This window comes from Rhinolophus sinicus, chromosome 2 (genome assembly GCF_057876585.1).
Source record: "Rhinolophus sinicus isolate RSI-liver-muscle chromosome 2, RSI-T2T, whole genome shotgun sequence".
NCBI lineage: Eukaryota > Metazoa > Chordata > Mammalia > Chiroptera > Rhinolophidae > Rhinolophus > Rhinolophus sinicus.
The window spans coordinates 86,588,494-86,616,314 of record NC_142502.1 but is presented as its reverse complement, the minus strand read 5'-3'; the positions used below and the strand labels follow the sequence as shown (position 1 = coordinate 86,616,314).

General features: G+C 36.7%; 1 protein-coding gene across 26 annotated transcripts in view; it reads left to right on the top strand.

Moving 5' to 3' along the window:
* The window catches only part of MLIP (muscular LMNA interacting protein), a 245,332-nt gene that overhangs the window by 106,943 nt on the left and 110,568 nt on the right, over nt 1-27,821 (top strand). For 11 of the 26 annotated variants that reach the window (XM_074333093.2, XM_019734762.3, XM_019734761.3 and 8 more), the window contains exons 2-3: nt 10,508-10,663; nt 20,729-21,121. The exons of 1 other annotated variant lie outside the window; for it this stretch is intronic. In XM_074333093.2, the coding sequence (XP_074189194.2) occupies nt 10,508-10,663; nt 20,729-21,121 (549 nt within the window). Of the gene's footprint in view, nt 1-5,176; nt 5,313-10,507; nt 10,664-20,728; nt 21,122-27,821 lie in introns of those variants that run through there. 14 more of the 26 variants (XM_074333104.2, XM_074333103.2, XM_074333097.2 and 11 more) reach the window with 4 other exon arrangements.

Genomic DNA, 27,821 nt, shown 5'->3' with positions numbered 1-27,821 from the left:
ACCTGAGCAGGTGAGAGTAGGAGGGACAAGATCATGTTGGACTGTTGGCTATTATAAGGGTTTTGGCTTATCCTCTGGGTGACGAGGGCAGCTCTTAGAGGGTATTACGTAAAGAAGGGACATGATCTGATGTGTTTCAAGGAGCTCAGTCTTGCTGCTGTGTGGAAAATAACTGTAGGCAGATATGAGAGATCAGGCTCCAGGAAACAGACAGTGAGATGGAGATTCGCATGCGGGAAGTTTACCCTCAGGGATGTACTTTTAGGAACAACAACTGTGGGAGATGGGAAGGAAGCGAGATTAGGCAGAGGGAGAATTGGGCTGCAATGCAGTCTCAACAGAAGTCTAACTGACCTAATGAGGGGCTCTAAAATTGGCATTGCTCCTTAGAATTGTCCCAAATTGGAATGAGAGTGCCAGGCCTTTATATGGATGCATGCAGTAGCCATTGGACACAGGCTGCCCCTAAGAAGTGTGTCTGTGTGTGAGGTGGGGTGAGGTGGGGGGTGATTTGGGTCAAGAAACTTTATTCAGATGAGAACAACTCTTGGAGAGGACTGACAGCTGAGCACTGTCACAACTCTTCCAGCCACTGGAGAATAGTCCTTTAGCCTGAAGGGAGATATGAACGATTTATCAGAGCATCCACTACAGGAGGCAAAGTAGAAGCAGGGAGACTAGTTAGCAGGAAGTGATTCAGAAAGGAGATGATGATAGCTTCCGCAACTAGGATGTTAGGAGTAGAAGTAGTGAGATATATTCATTTTCTGCATTTATTTTGAAGGAATTTATTTTGAAAGATATGTTGATGGGGGATTATGGGAAACCAAGAAGAATCAATATAAACCCATCATTTTTGGCCTAAGCAATGAGAAATAGGTAGAACTAGATGCTGAGGTAAGGAAAATTTTTTGGGGGGTAGGGAACAGTTTTAGGAGAAAAACAAATAAGTTAGTTTCAGAGGTATTAAGTTTCAGATGTCTATGAGATAGCCAAGTGAAGATGTTAGTTGGATATATGAGCATATTATCCATGGAAGCCATTCAGGCTGGGGAAATAAATTTGGAACTCATTGGCTTATGAATGCTACTTACGAGAGATTTGGAACTGGATGAAATTATCCAAGGAGTGACTCCTGTGCTATTTTAAAGCTTTAGGGTCCGATGGCACAAAGCAGACAGAGAAGGAATGCCCAGGGGATAGGAAGAGGGCCCAAAGAAAATAAACCAAGCTGAGAAAGTGATTCAACAAGGGGAGAGTGATCACCAGACACGATTCCTGATAGATGTTTCTTATCATTGTCTCTTTACCTTTTCAAATTCTATCTTGTATGAGGCCTATTCATTTCTTCTGAATATATAATTACGTCAAACCATTTTACTTAGGTACTAGATTTTTTCAATATTTTGAAGCTTCTGGTTGACTGGAGGGCTACTAGCATCCTTTTAATGAGGATAATATATTCCAAAGTGAAGAGAATCTACAAGCAGTGATAACAGCAGCGGAAGCAATCCAGATGAAGCTAGTACACATACTCTATAGAGACGAGGCCAAACTTAGGTTTCGATGGAATCTCATTCATGCATTTTTGATGAGATGTCAGAATTCACTTCAAATATCAGATACTCAATCTTGAGTCGGTGAATTGGGATAGTCCTTACTGTGGGCCCAGGAATTACCTATTACGCTGGAGACAGGGATCCAAACTCCTGGTGATTCCCATCTTTAGAGGAAAAAAAAAAAAAACACCACTCAGGGCTAAAACAGAATAAGTGACCCAATATTGGACACAGGAAACAGGAACTACGAGTGCAGAAGCTAAGAGTGAAATCTTCCTGGGATGGGCCCGAGACCATTTCCCCATGCTGCCTATATTTAGCAAACCACCTTGCACTCTCTTCTACTTCATTCACCACCAGTGTAACTTGTGAAGGTGTGTCATCAACCATGTTGAGAGTGAGGTCCGAGTTGTCTATATCTTGATGTCTCCCAGAGCTTAGAATAGCGCCTGGCACTCAACAGGTGTTTATTAATATAAATCAATGCGGTTTCCTATACCTTCTTTTATCAAGCACAAGGCATAAAGAACAGACAAATGGACACCTGAATAGCCTGGACAACTGGATCTGTTTAATCACTGACATGTTTCTTGGCAAACTTTTGAGGACTAATCGATTTTTGTTCTCAAATTTGTTTCCCATGCCAAGAAGAGAGACTATTTCTTCTATATGATTTATTTGAAAAGCAATATCTTAAGAGTCTTTTGGCTGGAAGATGTTGCAGTAATATTTGTTTAGTAAGAAATGTGAAGGATGCCCTCCTTCAACCATCAACAATGCCAGATTTTAAAGAGAATTTTGGATTGTATTTGTCTCTTGCGAACTTTGACAAACTACTTTCTTTTGGAAAAGGTTTATTCAACAGAGCAGTTTGTGTTCCTTAGTGGAACAGAGATCATTAAATGTTTGTTTACAAAATGATTCAGACCTTGGGCAGACCCTTGTGTGACCTTTTGATCCATAGGAAAAGTGGTTGTAATTGGAGAACAGACTCTCCCCTCTTCCCCCATCCTGTATAAGTAACATACTTGCTCTTCAGCATCTAAGATTGGGGCCTGTTTTTCTTTTCTTTTTTTTTGACCAGGTGCCATCATTTTCTATTCAAATGAGGATGGTTTCTATAGAAATTGTCCTACATACATGAGCTCTTTGAGGCTATATGTAGTTACTAACAGATGGCTGATGCATGCTTTTATAAAGCATAACTATTATGCATTTTTAAGTAAGAATTATGATTTCTATCAGTATAATAGTCTATACTAGACTATAACACCAACAGTTATTGATTAATAAAACAAGGGAAAGAAAATGATTAGTGAAAAGTTGCCAATAAGACACAGAGCAAAATAGCAATTTGGATTAATTTCTTTGATTCTCATGTTGCAAATGATTCAAGGAAGAATTTAAGTAGGGCAAAAGCCCTGGGTATTTCCTTTCCCAAACTTGATTGTGCCAATATGTGTTTGGGGAGGGAATGAGAGAAAGAAAAGATCAGAGGGAGAAGGATAGAATGAGCGATAGCATGAGAACTTTGTAATTGTTTGAATCCATTTAGAATAAACTGATTGATTCATTGACAATGGACTGGACTCTTATTTCCCATCAGGAAGCCATCCATTAGAACTTTGAGATGAGTGGTCTTTAGGATTTAATAATGCTACCCATTGTATACATATAATAGTAATTAGATACATAATAGATAATTATATGTATAATAGTATACATAAATATGTGTGTACACACACACACACACACACACACACACACACACAGACTTAACCTACTTTTCTAGTCTTATTTTCCTTTATTCTCATTTATGTTATTTACCATACTGAATAACAACAATACTAACAGGAGTGATATATATGAAGTATTTGCTGGCACAGAGTTAAGGCTTTACATGCTGAATTTAATTGTTATCCTCGTAAGAACCCTGTGAAATAAGTACTGTTCTTATCCACACTTCCCAGGTGAGAGGATGGAGTCTTCGGGAGGTTCAGTAACTTTCCCGAGGTCCCACACACACAGCCAGTGTACAATCTGACTCCTCAGTCGTCCTTTACGACTCCACCTGCTGCTCACTACAGGTGCCTTCACTCTAGCTTTTCTCTCTGCCTGAAATAAGTGCTATTCTTTCCCACCGTTACAGCTCCCTATTTCCCCATCCTTCTAAGTGCAACTCAAATGCCACTTTCTCCTTGAATTACTCCAGGTGGCTGTGATCTCACCATGCTCTAAAAATCCCTCTATGTCTTTACTACTTAAAGTATCGCTGACCAGCAGCAGGGCATCAAATGGGAGCTTGTTGGAAATGCAGGATCTGAGGCCTCATTCCAGATGTCCTCAACAGAAACTGCATTTTAACAAGACCTCCAGGTGGTTTATGTACAAAGTTTGAGAATTCAGCATGGAGCGCGCGCGCTCTCTCTCTCTCTCTCTCTCTCTCTCTCTCTCTCTCTCTCTCTCTCGCTTAGTATCTCTGTTATTTGTACACCTCTTCTATGTTCTCAATTGGACTGTAAGGTCTTTGAGGTCAGGAGGGTATTATATTTTCTTTTGAGTATATAAAATGTAAATACACATAGCAGAGAAAAGGCACATACTTTGTTTAGTGATGTAACACAGCACTTATATTAAAAATTTTAGATCATTTTATAGGTCAGAAAGTACTGTTATTTGTATCGTTTTTTCCCACTGTGCTAACAGAGTCACTTTTGACAATTATTTTACTTGTAATGGTTCCACAAACTCAGGCTTTTGATAACATTTTAAATGTTAAGAGGCACAATCCAGGTCCTTAAAATAAAACTTTCATTCCTTCCTAGATCCTTTGGTCTATAACTGCTCTTGGGACACATCTTTCATTGTCAAAGTACAAATATAAAAATTACAGATTTGGAGAAAAATCAATACATAGAAAACAGAAATGCTGAAAGCTGAAGACTCCAGTTATTTTCATGTGTGAAGTTTTGAGGTTTGTTTATCTGCACTCAGGACACTCACTGTCTGTCTTCTAGGAACCTTGGGGTGGAATTTCGTTTTGACAAATGTTTGATTGCAAGCTTTATTTTGTAGCTGATTTGGTTAACAGCAAAACGTCAGTCACTGCAGATGCCCCTGTATCGTCGTGTGCTGCTTACATGCCAAACACCGATAATTAAAGTCATTGATTATTGGAAATGATCCCTGTGTGCTTTCTAGTGCTTTATTTAGACACCGTGTTTGCATATATTTGTACCTCTAACTGTTCTCGGTGACTGTGACCCACTGATCACTGAGATTGGCAGGTTCTCAGCTCCTTCCTGCTGCACAATCTGTCTTCTCTCCTTTTCCCAGAACATGGAATTGGAATGGAATACACGCCTGAAAAGAGGGCAAACACATATAGGTGGCTTTTCTTTTTTTTTTTTTTAAACTTCTGCTAACTCCATTTCAGCAGTCACTGTGGCCTCAAATGAAGTTTCAAATCCAAAAATTGTCTGAACATAAAGCTACTCTTCGGACCCGACGAAAGTCTTTACTTCAGGGAAGATTCCACTTTACCTCTTTTTAGAATTAATTTTTTTTTTTTTTTCTGTGTGACTGTGTGCGTTGTTTCGGTAGAGGCTCCCTTCCCACCTCATCATTGGTTTGCTCACTCCCTTCTGTGATGAATCAATGCTTCCAGAATAGGGGCTTCTGAGTGCCTGCGGGAACTATTGCTTCCAAATGAGCTCGTGCATCTTAACAGGGAGCATTCAGACCACACCTCAGGTAAAAGGAAGTCTTTCCTTAATGCTTTCAAGAACTTTCAAAAGCTGTGCACTGTGGTGTTTGCTGCAAGAGGGCGTGAGGAAAAGCTGCCTGCATGTAGATAAATGTGACTGCATATTAAAATGGAACGTTATCTACAGTTACTCTAAAGGCAGACAGAACTGCTTACTGGGCAAGGCTCAGGACTGCTCTTGGTGTAGTGTCAATGCTAAGACACCCTGTAGTGTCTCTTCTCAACAGGAGGCTAGTGGCCATCTGTGAGTGTGGGTGTCAACATCAGACGAAGAGAACTTTTAGAGACATGGAAGAAAGGAAGGCATTGCAGCCTGAAACTGAGTAAGAAAGCAGTTAGCCTGCATCGCACGGTGGAAAGCAGTTTCTTAAATTATTATTTGGCTGTCTGGTGAGGAGGTGACAGTTTCAGAGATTTCGAGCACTTGAAACCATATTAAGAAAAAGATTTTAATCTTTTCAGCTCTGATTTCTATGATTAAAACAGTTTCACAAGGATAGGAGCTAAGATGTGGTTGTGAACGGCGTCAACAACTAAAGGTGTTGTCATTTAACAAACGTAGTGGTATTAACGTGCGTCTGTTTCTGCTTTGTGTGGAAAATGATTTTTCATCACCATAGCAATTCATTTTTGGGCTCCAGTGGAACTTGGCCACAGTATTCAGTGAATACAATTTTTTTCTTTTCTGAAGAAGGGCGTCAGCAGTCTTCTGGCTAACATGCGGCTCTTCATCTAAATGATGCATAGTATAGTTGGTATAATTTCAAATCGTTTTCCTACTGAAATTCTGTATAAAAATTTCTGTACATCCGTGAGATGACAAGAGGATGTTAGGTAAAGATAGAGAAAAGAGCCCCACGATAACATTGTACTCCCAGCTTAAAAGCTGGAAAGGAATACTAAACCATTGCCTTTTTTTGTGGTTGCTCTTCTGAGGATATGTGTGTGGACAGGAATTCATCTCTGATTTTGTTCTCTCACAGTAACCTAGGAAGATGAATGAGTCTTTAATGCTATTAGATTTTCCATTTTTATGTTCCTCTTGAATGACATCATGTATTGGTTCAACTAAAATTAAAAAAACCAAAATGTTCTGCTACATTGGTGAAGAAATTTTATGTAGGATATGGATGTTTCTATAGGAAAATATAACCATAAATTAGAAGAAAATACTTTTCCTTTTTTTTCAGTTGCTTTCTTTGTCAGCATGTGGTTATGTTCAGACATTCCTGTGAGGGCATTGGTATAAAAGCACACCTTTTGGAAACATCAGTTTTTATTCACACGAGTGCAGATCTATTTGTATTTTAAAGAGATTTAAGTATCATTGAGGCATAAAAATTGTGCATGGCTTTTGGAGAAGTAAATTTTCATCATTGGATATGCTTTTGAAGGCAAAGTCACTTACTGTTAATAATGGTTATACGTATTTCATAACAATTGGCTTATATCGAAGCCTTTGATATATTAATGTTTAAATTTCACTTAGATGGAAACTAAGACAAACCTATGCTCATCATGTGGGGAGATGAGGGCAGGCCCACAGAACCTGGGACAAGTCACAATGTCACCTCTTCTTTGAATCCTAAAGGACTATATTTCTTACCCACCTGAAAGTCTACAATGAATTATCTGAACTACTCTTGATTTCCTTGCTAAAACCACTCTCCATCCATCGTGATATTGACGAGATTAGTCAGATAAAGAAATTAGTCAGATAAAGAAACCTTCCTAGAAAATAATCCATCTAGAAAGTGTGTTGTATTATGTATTGCTGATAAAACTAGTGGGACTCCCAAATCTCACAAAGGATCTAGTGTTCCTACAAAGGAAAGCGTTGATTTATTCTTCTCTGATGATAAGCTGAATGCAGTCAGGGAATGATGACAAATATCTTTCAAGGCAGAAAAGAATAGTAAAAACGAAAAAAAATGGCCCAGAAAGGTTTGACGGTGTATTTTATACCCACTCAGGAATGTGCATAGTTTTCGTAAGGCATAGATGTTTTAGTTTTTCAGTTACCAGAAAGATATACCCTATAATAAGTGGTCCAGAGTTAGTTCATTAGTCCTATAACTCGGGTAAAACAGCCTACAAGGAAATCCAGTTCTTTTTGTTTAGTTTCATGATCCCAAAGAAAATATTTAATGAATAACGTAGTGTCCCAGGTAGCCGGCTCCAGGTATCCCCTCACCCCAGTCTCACATTGAGCCACCATGCTCTCAGTCATTCTCTCCAGCCCAGCCTTGCTGTCCTCCCATGTGGCTTTCGTGCTCATAAGGGTGGCCCTGTTAACATTCTCGTCTCACAATTCCTTGACCTTCACACTCTCAGTGTCCTTCCTATTTTTTCATCTCAGATATTCAGTCTCAAGGCCAAAGCCTGGATCTTATAATCATCTAGAATTACTGTACTTCTAAATCTTAAACTCTCACAACCATACTATGACCCCAAGCCATTCTCCCAAACATTACCATGCTGTCAAATCTGTTTTTCAGCCACAGAGACTTCTAGTCCCTTGCCCCCGAGGTCCCCCTTCTTTACCTATCTAAACTGAACCTATCCATGGTTGATCATTTGCTCTACTCTCATCAGAACTCTCCGGTTCCTTACACTCAGCATTCTTCTGTGAAAACCACCTCCAAACATCAATTCTGTAAATGCTACAATTCATAGTTCCTTTGGTAGGCAATTGCGCATCCCTAGAGAGAATATTAAAAAGCTAAGCAAATTGCTTCACTACAAATTCACAGATTTACATTTGGGCTGGGCCCTCAGTATATTCTCTTCATCTTTTTATTTGTTTATGGTCAGTCCTCTGTCTTATTGCTGTCAATGATGTTTCCTTTTCTATTTTCTTTAAAATCCTTATCACTTTTACTAGTTCTTTTTCTGCTGCTGGATCACTTAATGGTAGAGTCTGGAGGGCTCAACCTTGTACCTCTCCTTTCCCTATATGTGCTGCTTACTCCCTTGGTGATCTCATCTAGTGTTGTAGTTTTAAATACCATGCATAGGTTACTAACCCTAATAATTTAACCTGCAGCACAAACTTTCCTCTAAACTTGACTCCCTTTTCCATATGTCCACTTGGATATATATTTGGCGTATCACATTTAATCTTTATCCTCAAACTAGCTTCACCTGTTTTACCCATTTCAGTAAATAATAACTCATTTTTTGAAATTATTCTGGTCAACAATTTTATACTCATCTTCACTTTTGTCTAACTCTTATCTCCCACATCTAACTTTCCTGAAACTCCTAAGTTTCTCCCTTTAAAATATAGCCAGAATCTTAACACTTCTTATCACTATCACTGCAGCAACACAAGTTCACATTTTTTCTCCCATGGGTTATTGTAATAGCCTTTTAGTCAGTCTTCATAGCTTATAACTATTGAAAATACTATATATTTTACAAATATATATATATATATATATGTGTGTGTGTATATATAAATATAAATTTTATATATATATATAAATTACATATATATATATAAAAAATCTGCTGCTTCCTGCATTACAATATAAATTCTGTTAGGGTAGAGATTTTTGTTCACTGTTATATCACCAACACCTATAGCAGTGCCTCATACTTACAGGCATTTAATAAGGCCTTGTTGAATAAATAAAATTGAGTATAAGGTAAAGTATTCACGTGAGGGTTTGTTTCAGTATGAGCGTAGTGGCAGGACTGAAGGCCCCATTAAAAGACTAGTTGGGTGAATAGATATGGTGATGGAGACCTTGGAAGTTCTCTTCTAATGGTTTCAGTTTTCTCAGTGAAATGAGGAACAAAGTCATCATCAGGTCCGAGTGAGACTAGGAAAGAAGATATTGGGGGTTTGAAGAAAGAGGAAAAGTTCATCACTAGGTGAGTGGAAGAATGAATGGGCTATGGGACCACAGTATGATTTAGAGTAGCATCGAAGGGCCTGCTTGAGGCTCAAAGTCATACATTTGAAGTAAAACCAGTAAGCTTGGCCATGTGATATTCATTCCCCAACCATGTTTGCCTCTGTGGTGCAGGAGTAGAGTTGGTAGGGGGTTAGTTGTAGTGAGGCCCGTGAGGTACCCAAATGGGAGTGATGACGTGAGATAGGGTGAGGCATTTGAGGTGTATGCATGGGGATAATTATGGGAAATACAGTCATGTGGTAAACACAGGCTGGTCAAAAGAAAAAGGCAGATGGGAAAACAATGTTGGAAGGATCTGTAGATATTCATTGTGGGGTCTGAGATATGTTGGAGTTGGAAAGCTAGAGGGAGTGGTATGGAAAGAAAAGAAGTGGTGGTGAGAGAATGAAAAAAATGAAATTATGGAGGGTCTGTAGCTATTACTGTAGGCTAGGCATGTGAGAGGCAAGGAAGAGTAGAGGTCAAGGCAGCACAATATTAGAAAAATTACCCATGGAATATAATATTGAGTGTTATAAAAAGCATACTGTTAAAGGGAATGGTATTGAGCCAGGAACTTAATCCTCATAGAAAAAGGGGTTTTATTTGGGTGTGGACAGATGGCTGTGACAAGGAGAGGTAGTGAGTGGTATGGACTGATGATGACATGAGGTTCAAAGCTAGAAGTTTTAGGTAACAGGGAAAAAGTAGAATGGTCTAGAAGTAGTAAAAAGGAACAAGGAGGACACCTATTCCACTCCCAGGACCAGCGTGAGAAAAAAAACAGCTACCACTGAGAGAGCTTGGAAAGAAGAGCCCTAATTTTGAGGGAACCATGGTTTAGTTAGAGCTAGAATACTCAGAGATGTTAAGGATATGGAGGATTTTGTGATGGCTGACTGAATTCCAGACAGTGTACAGTGGACAGGGTTCAAGAAGTGGAGCAGGGTACAAGACGGGGAAAAACTCAGGGTGTGCAAAGGATATAGGAATTGAGGGATGATTCAGCAGATTAGCTGGCGAACTGCTGATTTATTGTCATGCCCTACAACACGATCTTCCCGGGGTTGTATGCTTTTTCTGATAAATGGTATTGTAATAAAAGAATCTGACACGCTATGACTGTTTTTGTAGCTGTTTTCTTTGGCAACCATGCACACGTTCACAGGACAATAGGCAATTTATCAAAATAAGTGAGATCAATATCACGGTGTACAGAGAATAAAGTCAAGATAAACCTTTGACAAGACTGAAAGTCTAATTTATTACGTGTCTCATAGGTCTCTTCTGGTGATTCTGAAGCCAAACCTCTGATCTTCACATTTGTCCCCACTGTCAGAAGACTACCAACCCATTCTCAGTTGGCTGACACCTCTAAATTCCTTGTTAAAATTCCTGAGGAACCAAGTGATAAGAATCCAGAAACTGTAAATAGGGTAGGATTATTTTATTCTTTTTTACATAAAGCAATTAACATTAAATTATCCATGATAATGACTTGGAAGTTTGTATGAATGTTTATTTCCTCTGCTTAAAGTGAGATGACTGTGAAATCTAAGGTTGACTAAAAATATGATTATGTATTAGGAACTTAAATGTTGTCAAATCCCAAGTTCTCTCTAATACATTATTCTCACCCTTTTTGAAATGACATCCTATTGTTTGCTATTCACCTAACACCTTCTGCCTCCTGGCACCTCCCCTTCTCTCAAATGTATTTTAAAATAATACAAACAAAATTTTAAAAACAGTTTAAATTTATTTTGAAAGAAAATACAAGACAAAACAGTGAGGTGTTACTCTTTCACATGTAATAAATTAGCAACCTTAAAAAAATGTAATACCCAATGTTGGAGCAATTGTGGGGATATTTGTATGCTCACACTTTGCTGCTAGTTTTGCGAATTTGTACAATTTTGGTAGAAAAACCTTATTCACAGTCATAAAACTGTTCATAACCTTTCAATAATCTAACTCTTGGAAATGTATCCCAAGAAAATAGTACCAAAGAAGAAAAATGTTATGTAGGAAAATAATCAGGGAAAAATAAAAACAGCCTCATATCTAACAATCAGAGAAAAGACAAGAATATGATAATACCTTGGCTAATACCAAGAATAATCACCTTGGCAAAGTTTTCATTGTAGTGATTATATAATTCCATGGAAAATGTTAACTTTATAATTTTGAGGTCAAATAGGTTAAAAAATTTTAGTTATACCCTGATTATACCTATCTAAAATGAGACCAATGTTGAAAATTAAATTAAAAAAAAACCCCAAAACCTGAAAATGACTTGTATTAGAATAATGACGTTGTAGGTAAAAAAAAGAAACAAAACCAAAACTCTTTGAAATGTATGTTAATACTGTCTTATTATAAATAGAATGTTACTGGGGAACTTTGGGGGTATTCTTGAGCCAACAGAAAGGGGATAAAATAATCTGATTTACCTTGTCTGTCTGAAAACATCTTATGTAGTAAGTAGTAACATATCCGTGGTTCTGGGGTTTTCAGTGCTCATATTTAGGGTCAACTGGGGCCTAATTATTTCAGAGTAATTCTTAATACTACATAAGGCACTTCTGGAAGTTTCTCCTTAACAGTACTCAACTACATGTGTTTACAGGGTCTTTTGTTATTAGGGGCTCTGGGTATGTGAGACTAGATATATGAACCAATTTGGTTGCAAATCTCGAAAGCTTCCTCCAATGGTGGTATTCATCTGCTGATTGCAATGATACAGGCACAACATCTTTAAAAAGATTAAAGATTGTTCTTTCTGTTTTTAAAAACAGTTTAATATTATAGTAGAACAGGGTAGCTAATTGTTCATTCTTTATATATTTAACAACTATTTACTGAACACATACTATGTACTTGGTGCTGTAGATTCTGACTAAATAAAGTCAACTCATAACTTATTTGTTATTGGGAAGGTAGGTAATGAAAAAAGAGAAAAGTATATAATAAAATCTAAAGTACTGATATATGCTACAAAAATACATCAGAGTAGGTGAATAAAGAATGATGGACTGTGGAGGAAGGGAGTTATTTTAGATCATTAATAATGTTTCAAACGCTATTTTAATTTTTGTTTTTTAGTTATTCTGTTACTCTCTATAATAAGCAATCTGCCTTTGAATCCTTTCATTTTTCATTTCATTTAAACTTCCTTTGAATTTGGGCTTTTGTTACTATATAGTATTATAATTTGCTATGTGAAATAACCATTGTCAGAGAAATCCTAACCAGAGAAAATTTGTGTTTTATCTTGACTATGTCATCATCCACTGAAAAGTGTGGAATGTGTTTATAATAACTACTTAGTTTAGTTATATCTAATCAGTGGTTTCACTTTTATCTTCACACACAACACACATAACACACACACACACACACACACACACATACATTAAATTGACACCCATAGTTGAAATTTAGTTTATTTTTGTTTAATTAGTGTCATTTTTAACTTTCTATTTTAAAATGATTTCATTTTTTATTTTTTAATATTTTTAAAATTTTCAATTACAGTTGACATAAATATTATGTTAGTTTCAGGTGTATAACATAGTGATTAGACGTTTATATAACATATGAAGTGATCACCCTGGTAAATCTAGTACTCATATGACACCATACATAGTTATTACAATATTAACTATAGCCCTTATGCTGTATATCCCTGTAACTATGTTTATAACCATCAGTTTGTACTTCCTAATCACTTCACCTATTTCACCCATACCCCCACACCCTCCTGTCTGGCAACCATCAATTTGATCTCTGTATCTATGAGTTTGTTTCTGTTTTATTCGTTTATTAGATTCCACATATAAGTGAAATCATATGGCATTTGTCTTTCTCTGTCTGATTTATTTCACTTAGCATAATACCCTCTAGGTCGATCCATCTTGTGGAAAATGGCAATATTTCATTCTTTTTTATGGCTTAGTAATATTCCGTTTTATATTTGTACCACTTCTACTTTATCCATTCAGCTATTGATGGACACTTAGATTGCTTCCATATCTTGGATATTGTTAAGTAATGCTGCAGTGACTATAGGGGTGCATATATCCTTTCAAATTAGTGTTTTAGATTTCTTGGGATAAATATCCAGAAGTGGATATTGCTGGGTCATGTGGTAGTTCAATTTTTAATTTTTGAGGACCCTCCAAACCATTTTCCATAGTGGCTGCACCAATTTACCATCCCACTAATAGTACATGAGAGTTCCCTTTTCTCCACATCATTGCTAACACTTGTTAGTTGATTTATTGACGATAGCCATTCTGACAGGTATGAGGTGATATCTCATTGTGATTTTAATTTACATTTCTCTGATGACCAGTGATGTTGATCATCTTTTCATATGTCTATTGGCCATCTGTATGTCCTCTTTGGAAAAATATCTATTCATGTCGTCTGCCCATTTTTTAATTGGATATTTTTTTTTGGGGGAGGTTAAGTTGTGTGAGTTCCTTATATAGTTTAGATGTTACCCCTTATTGGATATATCATTGCTGAATATCTTCTTCCATTCAGTAAGCTGTGTTTTTATTTTGTTTATGATTTCCTTTGTCGTGCAAAAACTTCTTAGGTTTATGTAATCTGAATTGTTAATTTTTTCTTTTGTTTGTCTTGCCTGAGGAAATATATATATATATATCTATATATATCGCTAAGAGCAACGTCACAGAATTTACTACCTATGTTTTCTTCTAGGAGTTTTGTGGTTTCAGTTTTATGGTTTCATTTAAGTTTTTAATCCATTTTCAGTTTATTTTTGTATATGATATAAGGAAGTGATTTAATTTCATTTTTTTGCATGTACCTGTTCAGTTTTCACAACACCGTATAGTTTTCATCAACACAGTATAGTTTGATTTATTGAATAGACTGTCTTTACTACATTGTACATTCTTACTTCTCTTGTCACAGCTTAATTGACCATGTAGACATGGGTTTATATCTGGGCTCTCTTCTGTTCCATTGATCTATGTGTCTTTTCATGTGCCAGTACCATGCTGTTTTAATTATGATAGCCTTGTAGTATAGTTTGATATCACATGGCATGATACCTCCAACTTTGTTCTTTCTTAAAACTGCTTTGGCTATTCAGGATCCTTTGTGGTTCCATATATATTTTAGGATTATTTGTTCTGTGAAAAATGCCATTGGTATTTTGATAAGGATTGCATTGAATCTGTAGATTGCTTTGGGCACGGACATTTTAATGATTTTAATTCTTCCTATCCATGGGCACAGTATAGTTTTCCATTTGTTTGTATCTTCTAATTTCTTTCTTCATTGTTGTATAGTTTTCTGAGTATAGGTCTTTTACCTTTTTGGTAAAATTTATTCCTAGTTATTTTATTTTATTTTTTTGATGCAATTGGAAATGGGATTGTTTTCTTAATTTCTCTTTCTGATAATTTGTTACTGTGTACAAAAATGCAACTAATTTCTGAATCTTAATTTTGTATTATCTAGCTTTCTGATTTCTAATAGTTTTCTTGGTGGAATCTAAGGGTTCTCTAGTATTATGTCATCTGCAAATAATGACAGTTTTACTTCTTCCTTTCCAAATCAGATGACTTTTATTTCTTTTGTTGTCTGATTGCTGTGGCTAGGACTTCCAATACTATGTTGAATAAAAATGGTGAAAATGGACATCTTGTCTTGTTCCTAATCTTAAAGAAAAAACTTTCAGCTTTTCATGGTGAGTATGGTGTTAGCAGTAGTTTTTACATATAAGTCCTTTATTATGTTGAGGTATATTCCCTTTATCCCCACTTTGCTGGCAGCTTTTATCATGAATGGATGTTGAATTTTGTCAAATGCTTTTTCTGCATTTATTGATATGAACATATGATTTTTATCTTTCATTTTGTTTATGTGGTGTATCTCATTAATTGATTTACAGATATTGAACCAAAGTTGCATCCCACTTGATTGTGGTATATGATGTTTTTAGTGTATTGCTGAATTTCGTTTGCTAATATATTGTTGAGGATTTTTGCATCTATGTTTATCAGGGATATCGGCCTATAATTTTCTCTTTCTGTAGTCTTTGTTTGGTTTTGGTATCAGGGTGATGCCTCATGAAATGAGTCTGGGAGACTTCCCTCTTCTTCAAATTTTGAAATCATTTGAGAAGGATAGGTATTCATTTTTCTTTGAATATTTAGTAAAAATCATCTGTTTATCTATCTGGTCAAGGCTTTTTGTTTGTTGGGAGTTTTTTGATTACTGATTTGATTTTGTTACTGGTTGTGGGTTTCTTCAGATTTTCTGTTTCTTCTTGATTCAGTCTTGGAAGATTATATGTTTTGGGGAATTTATCTGTTTATTTTAGGGTCTCCAATTTGTTGACATTTTAATTGTTCATGGTATATTCTTAAAATCTTTTGTATTTCTGTAGTGTCAGTTGTCATTTCTCTTTTATTTCTGATTTTATTTATTTGGGTCCTCTCTCTTTTTTGCTAGATGAGTCTGGTTAAAGATTTATCAATTTTGTTTGTCTTTTCAAAGAACACAGCTATTGGTTTCATTGATCTTTTCTATTATTCTTTCAGACTATTTTGTTTCTTTCTGTGGTGATTTTTATTATTTTTTCTTCTACTCACTTTGGGCTTTGTTTGTTGTTCTTTTTCTAGTTCCTTTAGTTGTAAGGATAGATTGTTTAATTTAATTGTTTCTTGTTTCTTGAGGTCATCCTGTGTTACTATGAATTTCCCTTTTATAACTGTTTTGGGAGTATCCCATAAGTTTTGAGTCATTTATTTTCATTTTCATGTGTCTCAAGGTATCTTTTGATTTCTTCCTTGATCTCATTGTTAACCCATTCATTATTTAGTAGTGTGTTATTTAGCCTCCATGTGTACGTAGGTTTTTCAGTTTTTTTCTTGTAATTAATTTCTTGTTTTATACTATTGTGATAAAAAAAAGATGCTTGATATGGTTTCAACCTTCTTAACTTTACAGAGACTTCTTTTGTGGCCTAACGTGAGGTCTGTCATGGAAAATATTCCATATATGCTAGAAAATAATGTATATTCTGCTGCTTTTAGGTGAAATGTTCTAAAAATATCAATTAAATTCAGCTAGTCTAATGTGTCATTTACAGCTATTGTTTTCTTGTTGATTTTCTGGCAGGATGATCTATCCACTGACTTTAATGGGGTTTAAAATTTCCTATTATTACTGTATTAGTGTGGAACTCTCCCTTGATGTCTGTCAATATTTGCTTTATATATTTAGGTGCTCCTTTGTTTGGTGCATAGAGGTTTATAAGAGTTATATTCTCTTGTTGGATTGATCACTTTATCATCATGAAATGTCCTCTTTTGTCTCTTCCTACAGCCGTTGTTTTAAAGTATAATTTTTTCTGGTATAAGTATTGCTACCCTACCTTTATTTTTGTTTCCATTTGCATGAAATATCTATATTCATCCCTTTACTTTCAGTCTCTATGTGTTTCTATCTAAAGTGGGTCTCATAGGTAGCATATGTATGGGTCTGTTTTAAAAAATCTGTTAGCCGTCCTCTATCTTTTGATTGGAACATTAGTCCAAATATACTTAAAGTAATTATTGAAATGTGTGTAGTTATTACTATTTAATTAATTGTTTTCTGATTTTTTGTAGTTCTTCTCTTCCTTTCTTATTCTCTTGCTCTCTTCTTTTGTATGTTGATGACTTTCTGTATTGTTACGTTTAGATTCATTTTTCTTTATTTCTTGTATATCTCTTGTAGATTTTTGGTTTGTGGTTACCATATGCTTTTTATATACAAAGCTATGTTTATGGCAGCCTATTTTAAATGGATGGTCCCTTCAGTTCGAACACATTCTAAATTCACTACCATTTTTACTCACCCCCTTCACATTTATGTTTTTGTCATTATTTTTTACTTCTTTTATATGTGTGTTTATGTGTATCCCTTAATTTATTGTTGTCACATGATCTTTCTACTTTTGTCTTTTAACCTTTGTACTAGCTTTTAGTGGATTGATTCACTGCTTTTACTAAGTGTTTACCTTGTCAGTGAGAATTTTTTTCTTTCCAACATTTTCTTATTCACATTATTGGTCTTTTCTTTTCCTCTTAAAGAAGTCCCTTTAACATTTCTTGTGGTAATACTGGTTTAGTAGTGATGATGATCTTTAGCTTTTATTGTCCAGGAAACACTTTGTCTCTTTGATTCTACCCTTGCTGGGTAGAGGAATGCTGGTGTGGGTATTTGCCTTTCATCACTTTGAATGTTTTGTGCCATTCTCTGCTGGCCTCAACATTTCTGCTGAGAAATCAGCTGACAGCCTTACGGGAGCTCCCTTGTATATAACTAACTGGTATTCTCTTGCTACTTTTAAGATTCTCTCTTTGTCTTTAACCTTTGGCATTTTAATTATTATATGTCTTGGTGTGGACATCTTTGGTTCATCCTGTTTGGGAGTCTCCTGTGCTTCCTGGACTTGTATATTTATTTCCTTTGCTTTGTTAAGGAAACTTTTAGTTATTATTTCTTTGAATAGGTTTTCAACCTCTTGCTCTCTGCTTCTTCTTGTACCTGTATTATATGAATTTTGGTATGTTTGATGTTGTTCCAGAGGTTCCTTAAATTTTCTTCACTTTTTAAATTTATTTTTTTCCTTTTTGGTGTTATAATTGGATGTTTTCCACTACCTTGTCTTCCAGATTGCTGATTTGATCCTTTGCTTCATTTAATCTGCTGTTGATTGCATGTAATGTTTTCTTCATTTTAGTTATTGTATTCCTCATTCTGACAGGTTCTTTTTTATGTTTTCTTTCTCCATTTTTTATGTTTCCTATCTCTTGTTGAAGCTTTCACTGGGTTCATCTATTCTTCCTTGAAATTCATTGAGCAAACTTATAACTAGTATTTTGAACTCTGCATCTACTACATTGCTTATCTTCATTTCCTTCAGTTGTTTTTTTTTTCTTTTTTCTTTTTTTTTTCCTGGCATTTTGTCCTGTTTTTTCATTTGGAATATGTTTCTTTGTCTCCTCATTTTGGCTAACTATTTCTCTGTATAAAGTAGATCTACTATGTCTCCTGGTCTTGGCAGTGTGGCCTTATGTAGTAAGTGTCCTATGGAGCCCCGTGGTGCAATCTCCCTGGTTACCTGAACTGCGTGCTCCACAGGGTCACTTGTATGCGTTGTATGTGCCCTCCTGCTGTAGTTGAGCCTTGATTGCTGTTGGCACATCAGTGGGTGGGATTGAAACTCAGGATTACTGGCTGTGAGTACTGGCCATGACTACAGAAGGTGATCTGTTGTTTAGAGGCTGACCTCATAAAATGGGAGTCACTTTAGCAGGGCTCTAGGTCCAGCCAAGTCTACCCTTTGGGTGTGCCATTTGTGGAATGAGGTGGGTGGTGCGTGGTGTGGTTTGAAGCCATCCATCAGATGTGTTGGTTCTGGAGCCACTTGAGAGGGGCTCTAGTTCAGGCCAGGGCCAGCCACCACTTGTGCCTGGCTTGGGGCCATCTCATAGTAGCTACAAAGTGATCTATAGCTGATTGTCTCTTGTTCTGGGCTTGGAGGTACTTGGGAGAGGCTGTTCTGTAAACCAAGGCTGGCTTCCACTAGTTTTTGACTTGAGACCCTTTGGTGTGTACCATAATGTGAGTTAAATCCAACTGCCACTTGTGCCTGATTTGTGGTCACTTAATTGAGGTTACATTCCAAGATACTTGGCTGCTGGTTATGCCAAGTATGGGGCTACCTGATGGGAGTTACAATGCAAGTTGAGACTGATCGCCACTTGTGGTTGGCTTTAGGTAGCTTAGCAAGAGATACAGGGCACACTGAGGCCAGCAGCTCCTTGTTTGTGGTTTGTGGACCTTTATGAGATTTTAAGAAAGTCCATGTGGTGAGATGAGGAAGGCTGCTTATGTAGAGGAGCCTCTAGAAGAGTTTTGCATGGGGACATGAGTTGGGTGGGGCATGGTATCAGGAAATCACTAGAATGGGACTAGCTGTATTAGCCAGGTTAAAGGAGAACTCAGATTTGGTACCACTTATGCCGGGCTGGCTGGGTTGGGGGAGGGATCAAGAGAGGAACAATGTCATCTGCCAGCACTTTCATCCCTGGAGAGAGCTGTCCTGACTTCTGATCCTCCAACTCTTGCCCTGATGTTAGTCAATTTAGTTTCTCTTCATATGTCCCTGGCACTTTTTGAGCTTTTTCCTTCGTGCTGGCATCCACAGCGATTACATTTGTTAGTGAGTGAATCTGTGTCTGGTTCCTTTAAGACCTGCAGCGCCTAGGTCTCCAGCAGCCCTCCATCTTTCTTGGATGTAATCCCCACTGATTTGCACAGCCAAATATTATAAGGATTCCTGTTCTTGGCACTGGAGCACTCAGATAGGGAGCCTGGGGAGGGGCAGGGACACTTTGCTCCTCAGGGGGGACCTCTGCAGTTGAGAATTCTCTCCTGATTCTTATTCACTACATCCTGGGTGTGGGATCTGCCCGTTCCCTGTCTCTGCCCCTCTTACCAGTCTTCTTTATATCCTTAGTTATAGTACTTTAGTTCACCTAGTCTTCAGATGGTTCTCAGTGATGCTTGTTCTATAATTTAGTTGTAATTTTGATTGGTCATGGAAGGAGCATTTACCTACTTGGCCATCTTGCCTGGATGTCATTTTAAAATAATTTTAGTCTTAAAAAGAGTTGCAGAGAAAAGAATAATAACCATTACATGGTTACCAAAACCAAGAAAATTAATATTGGGTCTTTTAAAAACTATGTTAGCATATATAGCTGCTGTCATTTTAGGGGGAAAAAAGTGTTTGTGATAAAGTGTCTTACTCCTGGCCTTGTAAACCTTCTGTGTATTCACAGAATGTTGGATGGGAAAAGATTTAGAATTACAAATCCAAAATAAAATAATGGTAAATAATACTTTGTACTAAAAATATCTATGATTTTTGGGGATTCTATTCATGAGTTCTTCCCAAGTAGCTTAGATTGTTTTATCTGAATATCTGTGCATTTTGTTTCAATTTAGTTTTCCTTCCAGACTTTTAAATATATTTATTTTAGAACCTTTCAATGTGGTTTTCTTTCTCCACTGGCATATACAGGATATACACATTTTCCTTGACCATTGAATAAATCCTTGACCAATTCCTATTTGTTTCATGAATGTTTTCATGGAAAACATTGCTCTCTCCATCTCTTTTTAGAAAGTTATATCACGATTTATTTGAAAGCAGGTTTGTTTGTTGATGTTGATTCTGAGTCTTACATTGTTTGGGTTTGGATTAGGATAAACAGATAGGCTAGTAAAAGGAAACCATTAAGTTCAATCCAATCTCTCCTAAGCCAACCTGATTTTTAAGTATATTTTTAAAAACTCTTGTTCTTGGATATTATAAGCAGTTTAAGGTTTTAAGTGTACATGGAAAAAAAAGCACTTATCAAACCAGTGTTAATGCTTTTATGTCTCTACATTTATTGCAGCCTAATTTCAATGAGTACTTGACCTTGAATACTAGAAGCCAACAGGAGAGAGACCAAGACACATTGGCTTATCCTTCAGGGGTCAGTGGAAATATTTTACAAGGAAGGGGATTTAAAGAAAACAAACCTCAAGGAATGCAGCAAAGTGACCTCTTCAAAGCTGAATATGTCTTTATTGTGGACTCTGAAGGGGAAGAGGAAGCTACAAGCAGAAAAGGTGAACAAAGCCGCCCAGGGGGAGCAGGCACCATGGCTACTCGGCCCAAGTCTCTCTCAATCTCCTCCAGTCTGGTCTCTGATGTGGTGCGTCCCAAAACACGGGGCACAAACCTCCAGGCCCCATCATATCCTGAAATGCCTCATGGGATGGCTCCTCAGCAAAAGCATGGGCAGGTAAATTTTTCTTCTTGTTATAAGAAAAATGGTATTGTTTACATACCCCTTGTTCAAGACTATCAGAAAAGCCTTTCCTATTCAAGGCATAAAAAAGTCTCTTAAAGAAAAATATATTAAAAAAACCCAAAATCTCAAGCTCATAAATCATATAGATAACAAATTCATAAGACAGAAAGGATTATACAATTATACTGTGAATTGGCTGAAGAAAAAATGTAAAACTTTAGCTGGAGTGTATTTCAGGGAATATTACCTCTTCCTTTTGAACAATTCTTGGGTAGGTTGTTAATGGGAGTTTCTTAGGAGAGAGTGCTTGATGAGCTGGTGCATCAAGAAGCACATTATAAATATAAGAACAGCCAGTGAGAAGACATCAGTTGGATTTTAGATGTAGACACATAAGCTTTTACACTAGTAAAAGAGTAGTAAAATGATACTGTAGGAAATAAGAGTATGTAAGTAAAATAATTCCCCCTGTGTGTCTTAAAGGAAATACGCAGTAAGGTTCTAAAAGCCACCAGGGCAGGTTGGCCTCAGTGAAATGGGAAGAAGTCCTACACCACAATTTAGTAGCAAGATTGTATAGTTGTTTTTTTTTTAAGGTAGAAAGCCTTTGATATAGTAGGAGAAGATCCATGTCTATTATGGCAGGAAAGAAATGACCAGGTAAGAAAGATAGGGAGGTTTGAAAGGAGAAAAAAATAGGAAGATTTTGTCATTGACTGGCTATTTGTTGTAATGAAATTATAAGATGTCTTTGACAAGTTGTAGGTAGAATGTCAGGAATGCAGAGGCTGGCTTTGCAGTATATAGTGGATGAGTTGCTCTCCTTGACAATGAGCATGGGTCAGTACCAAGATGTCCTGGTTAGGATCTACTAGACCAGGCCTTTGCAAGCATCCTAGAGTAGTTGGGAGAACACGTTCATTGGTGAATTGGCCTTTTGGTGCCTAGTAGATATTATGCAAAACTGTGCAGTAGGTATCTTATTTTCGATTCCAACCCATCTTCATTTCTGCAGCCTACACTGACTTCCTGATGCTATATTTATATCTCCTTTGAGCATCCAGTTCCTCATGCTGCCTTTTGGTGATAGATGTCTCTTACTGGGGTACCCCCACCCAGGTTCAGGGGAGTAAAACATTTATTTCTTCTTGAAATTTATTCTCATCTTGCTATTGGAAATATTCTAATCATATAAATATTCTAAGTGAGGGGTATAGGCTTAAACTATTTTTTCTTGTCTCAGGAAAGATCGTGAAACAACCAAGTTGGAGATGTAGGGGTTTCCAAAATGGAGGGTAGTTTGATATGACCCCTTTGAAGAAGAATATCTAGGCATGATGATACCAAATATAAATAAAGAAAAAATATTCTCAATGAAGCAATATTTGGATTTTTTTATTATTTTTCCCCAATTCATCTTTTTCTTCCCCTGAGTTTGCCATTTATTTTTTTTTCATGTGACCTAATAGAGGTCAAATTAGAGACTTAAACATACACTTTTGGATCTTTTTGCCAATGTAGGCTAGTTAGGAGTAGGTTATAGCTCATGTTATCAAAGTTCCAAATGAAAAGGCAACACTCAACCTAATTCATTAGTAGTGGTTAAAAATGATAATTACCACTAATGGAGAAATACTGGATTCTGAAATGTTTGAGAATAGCCATAACTCCTGTTTCCATTTGCTGTAATAATTCATTTGAGTGATGAGTAGTAAATCATCATGAAATAAAAATAAGATGAATTAAAAATAATTGTTACCCACAAATTTAAAGAGAAATGACCAGAGCACCAAAGAAGGCACTCTGAGAAGTTTAATGTACTCAGTAGTAGAAGTTTAATATAAAAAGTCTCAAGAATATCCCGTGATTGGATAATTTGATGCCAACATCAATTGTTTCAATCAGAAATGCAGTTAATTAAGCGATTTTCTGGTCTACCTGGTAAAAAAGAATCCATGCATAGACTTGTCTGTAAATTAGCACTATTAGTTAATCAAAATAATTCAAGTTATTCCTAAAAAATGTCTTTAGCTCTTAGTTTGGATTTTAACCTTTCCATAACCTAACCTAGATGTTGTTTTCCATCCACACCTTGCACATCTTGTCTTTAGCTGTACTGAATTGTCACCAAACTTCACACTTCATACCTTTCCATCCCTGAGCTCTTGATTCCTCTGTGTGTAATGCTTCCTCCCCGCCCCCCCCCCCCCCCCCAGACCCATGGCTGTTTTGGCCTAGGCTACTTAATACTCTAAGCTCAGCTCAAGTAGCACCTTTTCCTAGAGATATTCCCTTTGAAGAGGACTTAGTTTTTCTCCTTCATCTTTGTCATTTTCTTTATAGTTTTGTGGCCTTTTTAGCAAATCTTCAATATAACTCTTCTTGACTTAGTTATAGTTGATTGTATCTTTCTTCCTCACTAGACTGAGAGTAACTTGAAGTCAAGGTCTGTCTTCTGTTCATTTCTGTATCCATAGCACTTTGTGCAGTGTCTTGACCATAGGTGAGGTCCAATAAGGTTTATGAAAAAAAAAAAATAGTTAAAAGTTTGCATCTTTGAATTTCTTTGTCAGATATTGGCTCTTTCATGAAGTATGCTTTGGTTCTTTCAGTGAAAGCAAACTCTCCCTCTATAGAATTCTGATAGGTGTTTGTTTCTGAGCATCTTTTATAACAGTTACATATTCCAGGATATTTTATGACTATTTAGGTTCATGCCTTTTGTCCCTCAGCAGACTGTAAACTCTTTAAAGTAAGTAAGTGGTGATAGGTTTAAACCTATCTTGTTTAAAGGAAAGATGATGGAATAACCAAGTTGGAGATGTAGGGGTTTCGATAGTCAGTGGAGGGTAGTTCTTAGTTTGGATTTTAACCTTTCCATAACCTAAAGTCCCTCTCCATAACCTAAAGTCCCTCTTAAATCCATTTTTGTTAAACATTTTGTTCCCTGTAGTGGTTACTGTATTATCTTGAATATAGTCAACATAAATATTGGGTTGAGTTCACTTATGTTCCAAATATTTTTGTTGAAATGGCACGTTTAAGTAAAAACACATTATGTTAAAAAAATCACTGAAGAATTTTAAATTTCAAAGTGTAAGTCAAAAGAAAAAAGCTATATAAGCAGCTGAATCAAAATTCAGAAAAAAAGAGTAATGTGTTTGAATGTTACTGTAAAAGTATAAGAACTGTCTTAGCTGGGGATAGTATTAGAGTTAAAAGAGAGGTGAATATACACATACAAAAGCAGAGTGATTTGTCTAAAAGACCGATGATAACGTTAAGACAATGATAGTGGGACTAAAAAGGTGGACTTTTGGCGTAGAACAGTTAACTGGATTTGTTTAATGACAGTGTATGGGGAAAATAAACAAGGCATGAAATTTGTAACCAATCAATGTTGGATTAATCGAAGAAAGAATAACAGGCCTTGGGAAGTGATAGGAAGAGGTAAGATATCTGATGATGAGTTTGAGAGGCCTTGGTGGCATAGCATGGTGACATCTAGAAAGAAGGTGGGAGTATGAATCTGGAACACAGGAAAAAGGTGAGAGACTGGAGATATTTGCTGCATGAGTTGAAGCAATAAGAATGGAGACTTTACTTATGGAAAGAATGTAGAACAAGAAGACAGAAAATACAAGCCAGGAAATAGTAAAAATATGAATGGCCTGTGAAAAGAAGAGAAGCCAATGAGAGAGACTGAGAAAGGATCACAGAAGCTGGAGAGAGGGATTTCGTGTAAAGAAAGCCAAAGGGGCTTTCAATAAAAAGAGTGGTCTATAAACAAGATCAAGTAACTAAAATATGTAATATTTAATTTAATTTAATTTTTTAAAGGTTGCTCAATAATGTCTTCTTTATTTATAGAGCTCAAATGAATCTGGTTATCAATCATATCAATCTGGAAATAAGAAATAATAACCAGTAACTTTTATAAAATAGTAATAATAATAATAATAACAAATAACTTTATGGCAGCGTGACATATTTTGAGTACTGACTGACCTGGAGTTACCAAATACTAGTTCTCCTATTCTAATGCTGAGAAACCACCTAGAGAATGAAGCCTTCCTTTATAAGATTGTACTTTGATATTTTCTAGCTGCCTTGCCAGATTCTCTTCCTGTACACTAGCAAGCAATTCTGCCAAGTGAGACAGCCAGGTTACTATGTGCTGCTGCTTGATTAGGGAAGAAGGGCAAGTTGAGAGATTCGAGAGGGAAGGATCAAAGGCCTTTTGCTGATGGAGCTGGAAATGAAGCACTAGGAGACCCTGAGGGACGTGGCTCCCCTGTAAGGCAGGAAGGGGAGCCTCTCTCCTCAGTATTAGTAGGAACAAAAGTTGTGTAGAGATGAGGTCAAAGGTATGGGGTCCACTGTCTCAATTTAGAATATGGGAGTCCTTCCCCTCTCACAGGTCAGCCCCTTAGAGCCTTGCCCCCATTACCTACTTGGAGCCACACCTCCTCTATGCTCCGTCCTACTCTGGGAGAGGCGGGATGAGGTTGTCTAGCATCTTAGAAGTGCCTGGTGTTTCCTATGAAACTATTATATAATATTTATTTATTAAATAAGGTAAAATTTAGTATAAAATATTACAAATATTATTCAAAGAAAAATAAAATATAAAACAAAGTTAAATAAAACAGCGTCCTCAAAGCCCATTAAATCTGGAAATTAGAAGGTTATTTGGTGACTTTAATGAGAATAGTGTGAGTAGGGTGATGGGGAGAAATCAAGTTAAGAGATGGAGAGGTGGTGGCAAAAGGGAAGTCATGCGTTAGAGGGATGGTATGGGAAAACAAAAATGAGACAGGGAATTTACTGGCCATGCTTCTTGGGGTAGTTACTTGTAATCACAAACTTTAACTTCCTCATTTGTAAAATGGGGTGATGATTATCAACCTTCCTTGTGAAGATTAAATGAGATTTTATATATAGATATATATGTGTTTGTGTGTGTGTGTGTGTGTGTGTATATATATACACACACACACACACACACACGCACATACATACATATACCAGTTCTGACAATTAAATTCAGGAACTCATCCTAGAAAAAGTGCTACATACCTCATTCCTGAATATCACTATGGTCACCTTTGAAGTACTCCCCTTGGGAAGTTATGCACCAAAGCCGTGCCTAGTCCACCCTTCAAAGCAATTTTGGAACTCTTTTTCTGGAATGGCCATCAGAGCTGTCGTCACATTACCCTTGATGTGCTGAATGTCGTCAAAATGTCTTTCTTTCAATATTTCCTTTATCTTTGGGTAAAGAAAGAAGTAATTGGGGGCCAGATCAGGTGAGTAGGGAGGGTGTTCCAATACAGCTATTTGTTTACTGGCTAAAAACTCCCTCACAGACAGTGCTGTGTGAGCTGGTGCATTGTCGTGATGCAAGAGCCATGAATTGTTGGCAAAAAGTTCAGGTCATCTAACTTTTTCACGCAGCCTTTCAGCACTTCCAAATAGTAAACTTGGTTAACTGTTTGTCCAGTTGGTACAAATTCATAATGAATAATCCCTCTGATATCAAAAAAGTTTGCAACATCGTTGCAACAAGTTCAGAAACGTAATTGTCAGACCTCATATACCGACAACAAAAGATGAATACAAGTCACGTTTGATTTCTGCAATTGCAAGAGGTGCTCAAAGTAGTTACCATAAGTGTCCAGACACTTCTGATTATGGCGAACTACTGCTTGAGCAACACTGACCAGTGTCCACTTGTATATATATTTTTGGCACCCCCGGTATATATATGGATGAGAGAACTAGGAAAAAAGAAAAAGGATGAAGACGTAGCACAGGTGGAAAACTGATGTAATGTGATCATTGAGAAGGCAGGAGCTGCTGCGATTCAGAGTATGTAGAGAAAATTTACCTTTTAAAAAGCCGTAATTTTTCTTAGAGTAAAGGGAAGGAAATGAGACTAGATCTAGAAAATTTGGATTTTCCTCGTAATCTCAATTTTCTTTGGAGAAAAAGAATCTAGGTTGTCTGTTGAATACGATGAGGTAATGTTGAGGAAAAGGTTTTGTAGAGAGTGTTAACTTTTTGGAAGATCTGTTGTTCAGAACAGGAGAGGGAACTGAAGTCCAAACAAAAGAAAAGAAGAAAACGAAACAATCAACAAAAATCCTGAGAGATACAGGTCCCAGTTGAGATGATAGACCTTAAATGCACAGTGATACAAATCCACAGTGTCTCACCGAATTTCCATGTAAACGAGAATGTACCCTGCTGCACAGGTACAAGGAAGTCTGGCCCCACTCTTACCTGGTGCCCTTGTACAGAACAAGTTCATAAATTAAGTTCAGTGGCCCCGACAATCAACAGGTTGTATTAAAATTTTTAATAGCAGCTTTAAGTAGACTAGGTCTAGAAACATAATGGCAGTTGGTGGGAATGATTTAAGGATGAAGACTTGTCAAGTGGATTGGTAAAAAACAAGGTGGCTAGAATATTGGTAGGGAGGTTGAGATTGAATGAAGTATTACTAAAACCTAAAATGCAAAATAGCAGATGAGTGAGATGAGATTGGATAGCAACAGAAGGCGCAGTCGTAAAGATCTTTAGTTCATGGTAGACAGAAATTATTGGTGACATCTTGAGTATAGGTGTACTTTGATCAGACTTTTGAAAGGTCACTCTGATGATAAGATAAGTTGAATGGGGTGCAACT